The following is a 12,667-nucleotide window of genomic DNA, read 5'->3' as shown; positions in this document are numbered from 1 at the left end:
CTGAGAGAGGGGAAAAGGGTTTTAGAAACAAAATTCCAAATAACATGAACAAGAGCGACAAGTCAAACATGTATCAAAAATCCATCTCAGTTCTATGGTCATTTACACACATTACTGACTGGGGGATTTTTGCAGAAATTAACACCTGTGGCTGGCAAGTCGTTATGTAAGTGAATACTGATACGTCTCCAGTCAATAACATTTGGATAACAAGATACGTATTAACACATCTCTGGTCAGTAAGAGTAAAGGCCTGGAAATCCTGGATCAGGATGTGAAAACTCCAGATGTTCCAGGACCATCTGGAACGGCTTTCATTGGAAAAACCGCCCTGAGTGCCACAAGATTTGTTTCAGGAGTTTTGCCTGACGTATCCCTTCACGTAACTCTGGGTTCATCACTACACTTACGTTCCCGTGACCTACTGGATCACCTGGAGAGAGCTGCCACGGTCCTCACCTGGTGCTGAAGCTGAAGGCCGGGAAACGCCTCGAGGGCCCAGGCAACCTGTTCCTCATTTTCTGCCAGGGTAACAGTGCACGTGCTGTACACCAGCACGCCCCCCGGCTTCAGCAGCTCCACCGCCTGAAGACAAGAGCGGTCAGACCACAGGCGTCAGGAGAGCAAGCACACATTTGAAATGCATATGCAAAATAACATCTGGAGGTGGAATAATTTGCACAGGACATCTACTGAATGCTGGCAGAGGACCTCAGCCTTCTGAAGGGACAAGAAAACCTCCACATAACCGGGCAAAAGGAAAAGGCAAGAGAATGGAATCAGGACGGGCCCTGCACCCTAGGGAGAGAGCTGTGAATGGAGGAGGAGAGATTCCTGCGCCCTGGCAAGTCCCCTCACTGGCGGTGGAAGAACCCATCCAGTCTGCAGCACCCAGAGGAGGGGGTCGCTCAGAAGGCTGGCACCTCCAGCCCGTGCTCCTCAGCCTGAGATGTCCATCTGTCACTTCAGGTGGAGACTGGGTGCAGAAGCTCGGGCTTTGGAGACAGTCCCAGGGAGAGGCCCAGGGTTGGCTGCATGGGGACAGCTTGCAGAGGTGGCATTATGGCAAGTGAGGCTTCGCGCAGCAGCAGCCAGGGCCTGACAGAGAAGCAAGGCACCGTCGTCAGGGGGGTGCACCCAAGGAGAGAGGCAGAGAAACCATAAGAGCTGCCTACCCCATGCCTGTTCCCAGGCAACAGGACAATGGTCACACAGGCTCTGGGAGTGGGCGTGTGCCACCAACACCACTGTGGGCTTCACAGGCAGGCCCAGGCCACTGCCACGGCCGAAAGACCTGCAAGCGGGCACTGTCACTCCCCTGCTATCCCGGGAACAAGCAACGGCCACCACACCTGCACCCCCGTAACGAGGGAACGAGGGCCAGCATGTACTGAGCAAACAGGCAGCAAGCATCCACCCCCTCGATTCCAGACAACACAGAGGAGTAGACGGACCCAACCTCTCTTCTCACAAAAACACCAAAACCACAACAAACTGCCGAACCACTGCCAAGGTGAAAGGACTGGAACCTACCAGTAAAGAGAGTCTGCTTCCAAAGACAAGGAGGAGGCCACAGCGAGACGGCAGGAGGGGCGCTTTTGCAACATAAATCCCATACCCACTGGTGGGGGATCCACCAACTAGAAAATAATTATATCGCAGAGGTTTCCCACAGGGTGAAAGTTTTGAGCATCATGTCAGACTCCCCAGCCTGAGGGTCTGGCATCAAGAGGAGCAGCCCCCAGGATATCTGCTTTGAAAGCCAGCAAGGCTTGAATGCAGGATCTGCACGGGATGGGGGAAAACAGAGACTTCAGTCCAGGTGGACACACGCAGATTTCAGGTGCACTGGGACCCAGCGCAAAGCAGTGCCTCCACAGGAGCCTTGGCCGGACCCACCTGAGGGTTGTGGAGGGTCTCCTGGGGATGCGGGGGTTGCTGTGGCTCCCTGTGGGAGCAAGGTCACTGGTGGCAGAGACGCCAGGGAATACCGATTGGTGTAAGCTCTCCAGGAGGTCTTTTAGCACCAAGACCTGGCCCTGCCCAACAGCCTACAGTGTTGGAACATCTCCAACCAAACCACCAGCAAGACAGGAACACACAGACTCACCACCCATCAGCAGACAGGACGCCTGAAGCCATACAGAGCTTACCCACAATACTAAATGGAATAAGCCCAACAGAGAAAGACAGATATCGTATGACATCAGTTAGTGTGGAATCCAAAAAAATGATACAAAGGAATTTACGTAAAAACAGAAACAGACTCACAGACTTCAAAAGCAAATCTATTACCAAAGGGGAAAGGCAGCAGGGAGGGATATACCAGGAGGTGGAATTAACATATACATATTACTATATATAATACATAATCAGCCAGGGACTACCATATAGCACAGGAACCCTATCAATATTCTGCAATAACTTACATGGGAAAAGAATATGAAAAATAGTAGATATATGTATAACTGATTCACTTTTCTGTGCACGTGAAACACAACATTGTAAATCGACTGTACTCCAACACAAAATAAAAAAGGACACATGCACTCCCGTGTTCATAGCAGCGCTACTTACAATAGCCAAGGCACAGAGGCAACATCAACAGAGCAATGGATAGAGGTGTGGCACATATACACAGGTCAGATTTCACAAACAAACAGTTACCAAAGGGGAAAGGTGGAAAGTGAAGTGAAGTGAAGTCGCTCAGTCATGTCCATGTCTTTGTGACCCCGTGGACTGTAGCCCACCAGGCTCCTCCGTCCACGGGATTCTCCAGGCAAGAATACTGGAGTGGGTTGCCATTTCCTTCTCCAGGAGATCTTCCCAACCCAGGGATCGAACTTAGGTCTCCTGCATTGCAGGCGGACGCTTTAACCTCTGAACCACCAGGGAAAGGTGGAAGGGAGGGATAAATTAGGAGTTTGGATTAACACCTTGGAAAAGACCCTGATGCTGGGAAAGATTGAAGGTAGGAGGAGAAGAGGACGACAGAGGATGAGACGGTTGGATGGCATCACCGACTCCATGGACATGAGTTTGAGCGAGCTCCGGGAGTTTGTGAAGGACAAGGAAGCCTGACGTGCTGCAGTCCATGGGGTCGCAAAGCATAAGACACAACTGAGCGACTGAACTGACTGAATGACTAGGATTAATATACACACACTACTATACGTAAGATGGGTTTCCCAGGTAGCACAGTGGTAAAGAATCCACCTGCCAAGGCAGAAGGCAAGGATTAGATCCCTGGGTCAGGAAGATCCCCTGGAGAAGGAAATGGCAACCGGCCCCAGTATTCTCACCTGAGAAATCCCATGGACAGAGGAGCCTGGCAGGATACCGTCCGTGGGGTCGATAAAGAGTTGGATATGACGGAGCAACTAAACAACTATATATGTAAATAATCAACAACGACCTACTGTACAGCACAGGGAACTCTGCTCAATGTTATATGGCAGCCAGGATGGGAGGGGAGTCTAGGAGAGAATGGATACATCTGTATGGATGGCTGAGTCCCTTTGCTGCGCACCTGAAACCATCACAACATTGTTAACTGGCTATACCCCAATGCAAAATAAAAAGTATCCAAAGAAAAATATGATTATTGAAAAAAAACAATGTTCCAGACCAGATGCATTTCATTAGTTCAGAGCTGTTTCAGCCCATCTGGACCAAGACTTTTCCCAAATATGATCATTCAGTTTCATGGGTTTGCTGCTACTGCTAAGTCACTTCAGTTGTGTCCGACTCTCTGCGACCCCAGAGACAGCAGCCCACCAGGCTCCCCCGTCCCTGGGATTCTCCAGGCAAGAACACTGGAGTGGGTTGCCATTTTCTTCTCCAATGCATGAAAGTGAAGTCGCTCAGTCGTGTCCGACCCTCAGCGACCCCTTGGACTGCAGCCTTCCAGGCTCCTCCATCCATGGGATTTTCCAGGCAAGAGTACTGGAGTGGGGTGCCACTGCCTTCTCTGTTCATGGGTTTAGATACCATTTTTATGCTGAAAATTCACCATTTTTAGGTGAGACTCCTTTTTGATTTCTGTTCCCATATATTCAACTGCTTTCTCAATATTTTTCCCATCCCACACTGAATGCCTACCTTCCTCTGAAGCCTCCCGGAGAAGGATCCCCCCGTCCTTCCTGGGGTACAGGCCCCAACCCTGGATCATCTTTTGCGCCTCTTTCCCTCACGTTCCTGTCCGTCCAGTAAATCCTCTTGCCTCTAGCTTCAGAACAGACCCAGGAGTCTCACGACTGCCACTGCTGCCACTCTGCTCCTAGTTTCATGATTTTTTTTTACCTGGATTATTCCAACTGTTTCCCACCTGCTTTGTTCCCTGCCCTCCTCCCATCTATTCTCAACACAGCAACCCAAGTGGTGCTTTTAAAACTGCCTCTTCGCAGCTCAAAACCATTCCCTGGGGAGTTCCCTGGTGGCCAAGGACTCTGCACTTTCACAGCTGGGGCCCAGGTTCAATCCCTGGTCAGGAACTAAAATCATGCATGCCTCAAGGGACGGCCAAGAGAACAAAAAACCCTTCCAGTATTCCTTGTCATCACTTGGAGTCAAAGCTCATGGCCTCAGAGTGGCCCTCCCGACGTATGTACAGCAGCCCCTTGCAGCCTTCCCCTCTGTGTGCCTGGCTTGTCCTGCCTGAGCCCCACCAGCCTCTGCGGTTCTGGCTGGTGCGGCACCCCTGACAGCAGCAGCCCAGAGAGCCTGTTCCTTCCCTGCAGGGCTTGCTCCCTGCGCATCATCCATGTCTCTCTGCTTCCACTTTGGGTGCCCCCCCCACCAGCTCCTCTCTTCAGTTTGCTCCATAGGGTCACACCTTGGATACACAAAATCACTTACTCATCTCTCTGTTTATATTCCTCCCCAGTTAGAAATGCAGGTAGCACTATTGGTAAAGAACCCGCCTGCCAATGCAGGAGATGTAAGAGATGCAGATTCAATCCCTGGGTCAGGAAGATCCCCTGGAGGAGGGCACGGCAACCCACTCCAGTATTCTTGCCCGGAGAATCCCATGGACAGAGAAGCCTGGTAGGCTCTACTGCATGGTGTTGCAAAGAGTCGGACACAACTGAAGCGACTTGCAAAGCACAGTACCAGTTAGAAGAGAGACCCCATGTAAGCTCTAATAGACCAGTACCAATGTGTTCTTGCGATTGCTTCAGTTCAAGGAAACTGTATTGTGTTAAAAATTGTAAAAATTACTGGGAAGATTCATTTAGCAAACAGAGGTGGACAGAAGGATTTTCTTATGTATCAAAACTTGTCTATAATTATGTCATCTATGTACCAAAAGAACAAATAAATTACTTTAGTTGGAAAAAAATAAAAGAAACCTCATGTAAAAGGGCAAGGGTTAACTATCGTATCATCAGCACCCAGCACTAGCACACAGGAGCTGCCCAGTATGTATTTGTTCAAGAAATAAAGTGTAATATGAAAATGAACCTTCCCCAAATAATTAAAGCTTTTTTCAAATCCCTAAATTTTTAAAAAATGTTAATGAAAATTTTTAAAAATGTTAATGAAAATCTTAAAAAAAAAAAGCATATACTAGTATCTCTTAACCATAGTAGACCAATCAAAATTTAAACTTTGCTAGCTGCTATTTGAGCATATTACATGGCTTTTCTCAACAAATCTTATCACTGCCAGAGGAATGGTTCCGGTCTCCAGTGAGGCAACCCCATCAGGTGGAGGCACCCTCCCCATTTCTCAGTCATGAAACCCAGGTATCCAGAGTAACTGATGCAGAGACACCGTATCCAGTCTCAACTCCCACCCTCACCCAAAGGCCCATGTGCTGGATTTTACTCTCTCTTGCACATGGTCAGGGGCTCCTTGTCACTAAGACCAACACATCTCCTCCCAGTGGCCTCTTAAAATGCCTAAAGGAGCTGAAACAAACAAAAAGCCAAGTCTCTTAAAACAGGGTCCTAATTTTTTATCCTTGGCCTTCCCTGGTGGCTCAGCAGTCAAGAATCTGCTTGCCAATGCAGGAGACACGGGTCTGATCCCTGGGCCAAGAAGATCCCCTGGGGAAGGAAACGGCTACCCACTCCAGTATTCTTGCCTGGGAAATCCCATGGACAGAGGAGTCTGGCAGGCTACAGTCCACGGGGTTGCAAAGAGTCATACATGACTTAGCGACTAAACAACAGGAGCAACAAAATTTTACCCAAACGTCAAAGTGGGTTGTAGCTATAAGCAAAGCTTCTTTTTCTCTGCTTGCTGTTTCAACTTCCAGGATGCGTTCTCTCAAGACCATATAGAAGAGAAAGAATCCACTGCAACAATCCACTCCCAGTGCCACTTTTGGGTAGGAAAGGAGACACCAGGAGTGCTGAAGAGAAAGGCACTCAAAGACAACTCCAGAGAGGGAGTCATCGGAGCATATGCGCTGTTGTTATAGCCTGTGTGTTTATAATTAGAGAGCTGAGAGGAAATGGCGGGACCGACTTCGATCCAATGCTGTCTGCTTCCTGGGGAATCCATGAAATCATGTTTACAAGGCTGAGAGAAACTCTCACGCGTCTTATCAGGGCCTCCTGTGAGACATCCCGGAGACCAGTCTAACTTGCTAAGTCTGCCTGGTCCTTCTACATCCTACACTGGATGCTGTCACGTCCCAGTTTCATGAACGAGTTCACCTCTGTTGGATTTCCCACCTTTAATTCACGAAGATGATTAGGAAGTCTATTAAAAAGCTATTTATTTATCTAATTATTTTTGCCATGCCACACGACATAAGGAATCGTAATTCCCCATTCAGAGACCGAACCTGTGCCCCCCTGCAGGGCAAGCTCAGTCTTAACCACTGGACACCAGGGAATACTCAAAAGTATTTTACTTTATATCCAAATGTTTTACATCAGTTAGTAACTCTATGTTAACAACCCTCTATTTTTAAGGTAAAGCAGAATGTTTCAAATTCACTCAATGTCTCAGAGAAGAAATTCAACTACTGCCTGCGATGACAGAATGAGTCAATGTAAAGGAAGACTAGGTCTCTGGTGCTCTCTGTGTGTGGTATGTATAAAACTTACCACTTTAGCCATTTTAAAGTGTAAAATTCAATGGCATTAAGTATTAATATATTCACACTGTTGTACAACCATCACCGTTATCCATCGCCTGAACTCTTCCAAACTGAAACTCTGAACCATGAAACATTAACTCCCGATTCGTCCTCCTGCTCCTTCAGCCTCCGGTAACCTATATTCTACTTTCTGTCTCTATGAATTTGCCTTTTCTAGACACTATATAAATGAATCACACACACCATTTGGTCCTTTTGTGTCTGGCTTATATAATTCAGCATAATATGTTCAAAATTCATCCATGTTGTAGCATGCATCAGAATTTCATTCCTTTCCAAGGCTGGCTAAAATGTCATTGTTTGTACAAACACATTTTACTTATCCATTCATCTACTGATGGACATATGGGTTTTTCCCACATTTTTAATTACTGTGAATAATGCTGCTATGAAAACTGCTCTCAGTCTTTAAAATATCGAACTAGGTCACCTTTCTTCCACAACAAAGTAGCATCACATACCACAGTGAAGAGTTTTCGCTGTAATGGTTGGTAGGACATCACTTCTTTCAAAGTCCAAGTACATGCCATGTTTGGCCTCTGTCCCATTCCACTGCAGGGAGCATCGAGAAGAATTCGGTCAAACGATTCTGGTAAGAATGGAGGTTCTCCTGTAAAGAAAATTATAAACATATTTGTGGAAGGGCACAGACAGCGCCAGCACGCTAGGAATTCCACCAGAGGGCTCCAGGATATTTCTATGCTGTCCTGGGGGGTGGGGGGTGGCACAGTGAGCTTCTGCAACTAGGAAACCCATCAGTGGGTGCCAGAACCCACCCCGCTGTTCTATGAGGACGCAAATACCACCCCCCCGACATACATACTGGGAAACCAATCAGTGCTAGGATCTGCCCACGGCATACCAGGAGGGCGCGAATAGCTCCCCTAAGACATTTCCCCAGAAGATGGGCTGAAACCACAGCTGAACCTCAGGGGCTGTGTGAGTAAGAAGGAAGAGCTGAAATCCCTCCTCACAGCTGCTCAAACTGCGAAGTCACATCTCTGTGGACAGCTTCCTAAACTCAGCACCTACAAAACATCCAAACTGCTCCTGCAGCTGGGACGGGTCTGGCTCTAGCAGCCATGGGTCCAAGACTGAACCAGGAAGAGGCAGAAAATAAGAACAGACCAATCGCAAGTAATGAAATTGAAAGTATAATTAGAAATCTTCCAACAAACAAAAAAGTCCAGAACCAGATGGCTTCATAGGTGAATTCTATTGAATATTTAGAGAAGAGCTGACATTGCTCCTTCTGAAAATCTTCCAAAAAACTGCAGAGGAAGGAACACTTTCTAGGCTCAGTCTGTGAGGCCACCATTAGACAAGTGTTAGTCACTCAGTTGTGTCCGACTCTTTGCGAACTCATGGACTGTAGTCCACCAGGCTCCTCTGCCCATGGGGCTTTCCAGGCAAGAATACTGGAGTGGGCAGCCATTCCCTTCTCCAGGGGACCTTCTTGATCCAGGGATGGAACCTGGGTCTCCTGCATTGGCAGGTGGATTCTTTATCATCTGAGCCACCTGAAAGCAAAATGTGTAAAAGTCGCTCAGTTGTGTCTGACTCATTGCAACCCCATGGACTGTAGCTGGTTAGGCTTCTCTGTCCATGGGATTTTCCAGGCAAGAACACTGGAGTGGGTTGCCATTTCCTTCTCCCCTTCAGACAAAGATACCATGAAAAGAGACAATTACAGGCCAGTATCACTGATGAATACTGACGCAAAAATCCTCAACAAAATATTAGCAAATCAAATCCAGCAACACAGTAAAAGGACCATACACCATGATCAAGTGGGATTTATCCCAGGGAAATAAGGATTTGTCAATATCCACAGATCAGTCAGTGTGATATATATAACATTAAAAAAATTAAAGAATAAAACCATGTGATCATCTCTATAGATACAGAAAAAGCTTTCAACAAAAGTCAACATTCATTTATGAGAAAAACTCTCCAGAATGTGGGCACAGAGGGAACATATCTCAACATGAGAACGACCGTATATGACAAACCCACAACAAACATCATACTCAATGGTGAAAAACTGAAAGCATTTCCACTAAGATCAGGAACAAAACAAAGATGTCCACCCTGGCCACTATTATTCAACATAGTTTTGGAAGTCCTAGCCATTGCAAGCAGAGAGGAAAAAGAAATACAAAGAATCCAAATTGGAAAAGAAGTATGACTGACACTGCAGATGACGTGATACTATACGTACAAAATTCTAAAGATCCCACCAGAAAGCTACTAGAGCTCATCAATGAATTCAGTAAAGCTGCAGGATACCAAAGTAATACACCGAAATCTCTTGCATTCTTGGACTTCCTTTGTGGCACAGTGGATAAGAAGCCGCCTGTCAATGCAGGGGACATGGGTTTGATCCCATGTGGGTCTGGGAAGACTCCACATGCTACAGAGCAACCAAGCCCGTCTGCCACAACTACTGAAGGCTCCATGCTCTCGGGCCAGCGAGCTGCAACTCCTCGAGTCTGCACACTGCAACTACTGAAGCCCGCACGCCTAGAGCCTGTGCTCCACGAGAAGGGAAGCCAGCACAGTGAGTCGCCTGTGCACTGCAGCGGAGAGTGGCCCTGCTCTCGGCAATTACACAGAGCCCACGTGCAGCAACAAAGACCCAGTGCAGCCAAAAATGAATAAATACAGCAGCGTGGACGTCTCACACACACACACAAAAGAAATCTCTTGCATTCTTATACACTAACAATGAAAGATCAGAAATAGACATTAAGGACACAATCCCATTCACCAGCACATCAAAAAGAGTAAAATACCTAGGAATATATCTACCTAACGAAGCAGAAGACCTGTACTCAGAAACTATAAGATACTGATGAACAAAATCAGAGATGACCTAAACAAATGAAAACATATACCATGTTCTTGGATTGGAAGAATCAATACTGTGAAAATGACTATACTACCCACAGCAACCCCCAGACTTAATGCAATTCCTATCAAATTACCAATGACATTTTTCACAGAACTAGAACAAAAAATTTTACAATCTGTATAAAAACAAAAAAGACCCTGAATAGCCAAAGCAATCTTCAGAAAGAAAAACAGCAGGAAGGCCCTGGCTTCAGACTATACTACAAAGCTATAGTCATCAAAACAGTATGATACTGGAACAAAAACCTGAAATATAAATCAATGGAACAAGACAAAGTCTGGAGCTAAACCCACATACCTATGGTCACCTAATCTGTAACAAAAGAGGTAAGAGTATACAATGAAGAAAAGACAGCCCCTTCAATTAGTGGTGCTGGGAAAACTAGCCACTTACATGTAAAAGAATGAAGTTAGAACACTTCCCTAATATCAGACACAAAAATAAACTCAAAATGGATTCAAGACCTTAATGTAAGGCCAGGCACTATAAAACTCGTAGAGAAAAACATAGGCAGAACACTCTTTGACATAAATTGCAGCAATATCTTTTTCAATCCACCTTCTAGAGTAATGAAAATAAAAACAAAAATAAACAAGTGGGACCTAAATAAACTTAAAAGCTTTTGCATACCAAAAGAAACCATAAAAAAAACACAGCCCTCATAATGGGAGACAATATTTGCAAACGAAGCAACTGACAAGGGATTAATTGCCAAACTATACAAATAGCTCCTGTAGCTCAATATTAAAAAAAAAAAAAAACAATCCAAGTAAAATATGAGCAGAAGACCTAAAAAGACATTTCTCCAAAGAAGACATACAGTGGCCAAAAAGATGGTCAACATGGCTCACTCATTATTAGAGAAACACAAATCAAAAATAGTGAGGTTGTCACTTCAAACCAGTCTAAATACCCATCATAAAAAAAAAATCTACAAACAATAAATGCTGGAGAAGGCATGGAAAAAAGGGACACCCTCTTCCCTGTTGGTAGGAATGTAAATTGGTATAGCCAATACTGAGAACAGTATGGAGGTTCCTTAAAAGACTAAAAATAGAACCACCATACGACCCAGCAATCCCACTCATCGGCATATATCCACAGAAAACCGTAATTCCAAAAGGTATATGCACCACCTCAATGTTCATCACAGCACTCTTTACAATAGACAAGACATGGAAGCAACCTAAATGTTCATCAACAGAGGAATGGATAAAGATGTGGTACCTATATGCAATGGAATATTACTCAGCCATAAAAAAGAACAAAATTATGCCATTTACATGAATGGGCCTAGAGATTGTCATACTGAGTGAAGTAACAAGTTAGACCCAGAAAGACAAATATGATATTGCTTATACGTGGGATCTAAAAAAAAAAAAGAGTACTAATGAGCTTAGTTACAAAACACAAGTAGTGTTACAGAAGTGAAAAAAAACAAACTCAAAGTTACTAGGGGATAAGGTAGGAGGGATAAATTGGGAGAGTGGTATTGACATATACATACTACTATTTATATCACTAACTAACAAGGTGCTATTGTGCAGCGCAGGGAAGTCAATACTCTGTAATGCCCTATATGGGAAAAAAAAATCTTTAAAAAGGTTGGGTATATGCATTTGTATAACTGAACCACTCTGCTGTACACCTAAAACTAATGGAACCTTGGAAAGGAACTGTGTGTGTGCTATGCCTAGTCGCTCAGTGGTAGCCGACTCTTTGCAATCCCATGGACTGTAGCCCTCCAGGCTCCTCTGTTCATGGGAACTCTCCAGGTAAAAATACTGGAGTGGGTTGCTATGCCCTCCTGCAGGCATGGGTCTTCCTGACTCAGGAGTCAAACCCAGGTTTTCCACACTGCAGGCAGATTTTTTACCATCTGAGCCAACAGAGAAGCCCAAGAATACTAGAGTGGGTGCCTATCCCTTCTCCAGGGGATCTTTCTGATCCAGGAATCAAATCAGGATCTCCTGAATTGCAGGCAGATTCTTTGCCAGCTGAGCTACCATGGAAGTCCTCCCATAAAAGTTTTTTTTTTTTTTTTTTTAACTTATTTGCTCTCTGCCCTATTAACACAGAAAACTCCTGAGGCAGATGCAATCATCAGGAATTTAAGATCATAATCTAGAATAGAAAGTAATGAGAAACAACTTCTCCATTCAGCCAAGTAGCTGGTTAAGCTGACTGATTTACATGTAAAAAAGTTAAAGACGTCATTATTATTGAATAAACTGATACAGCACAAGCCAAGGTTTAATCAAGCGAGACTTAGCACCCTCAATGTCAGAAGCCACACTTCATCAAAGCTAGGACCTGAAATTAATTCTAGTCGTTCTAAAGGCTGATATTTTCTTAGGAAATCTTACTCCAGACAGCCCCAGAAAGAGAGGGTACCTTTCAGGTTCTAGTCAAACATACCAGTTCTACAATTCCTCGGTCTCCTCACTACTGTAGCCATGAACAAGGCTGTGCTCTAGAACGAGTCTACATATCCCCAAATCCGATCTCCCACGGGTTTCCCTTTGCATTCACTTACATAACTTTCTTCACTCCAACTTCTCATCTGTTTAGTGTTACTGGAGAAAGTCATGAAACCAAATGGGTCTGCTTATGCTCCCTAACTGTAAGATATTACTGCT

The 12,667-nt window shown here is 45.2% G+C and overlaps 1 protein-coding gene across 24 annotated transcripts in view; it reads right to left on the bottom strand.

Annotated features, from left to right (window-relative positions):
• Positions 1-12,667, bottom strand: part of NSUN6 (NOP2/Sun RNA methyltransferase 6) — an 89,341-nt gene that overhangs the window by 10,609 nt on the left and 66,065 nt on the right. For all 24 annotated transcript variants that reach the window (XR_015139560.1, XR_015139562.1, XR_015139563.1 and 21 more), the window contains 2 exons: positions 7,576-7,724; positions 460-585 (listed from right to left, as the gene is read on the bottom strand). Coding sequence is in view for 8 of the 24 variants with exons in the window: in XM_086334132.1 (XP_086190258.1) it covers positions 460-585; positions 7,576-7,724 (275 nt within the window). In the remaining 16 variants the exon portion in view is untranslated. The remainder of the gene's footprint in view (positions 1-459; positions 586-7,575; positions 7,725-12,667) is intronic.

This window comes from Bos grunniens, chromosome 13 (assembly GCF_055505025.1).
Source record: "Bos grunniens cultivar Pamir isolate PY7600 chromosome 13, Bosgru_T2T1.0, whole genome shotgun sequence".
In the NCBI taxonomy this organism is placed as follows: Eukaryota; Metazoa; Chordata; class Mammalia; order Artiodactyla; family Bovidae; genus Bos; species Bos grunniens.
This window is presented reverse-complemented; position numbering and strand designations above follow the sequence as displayed.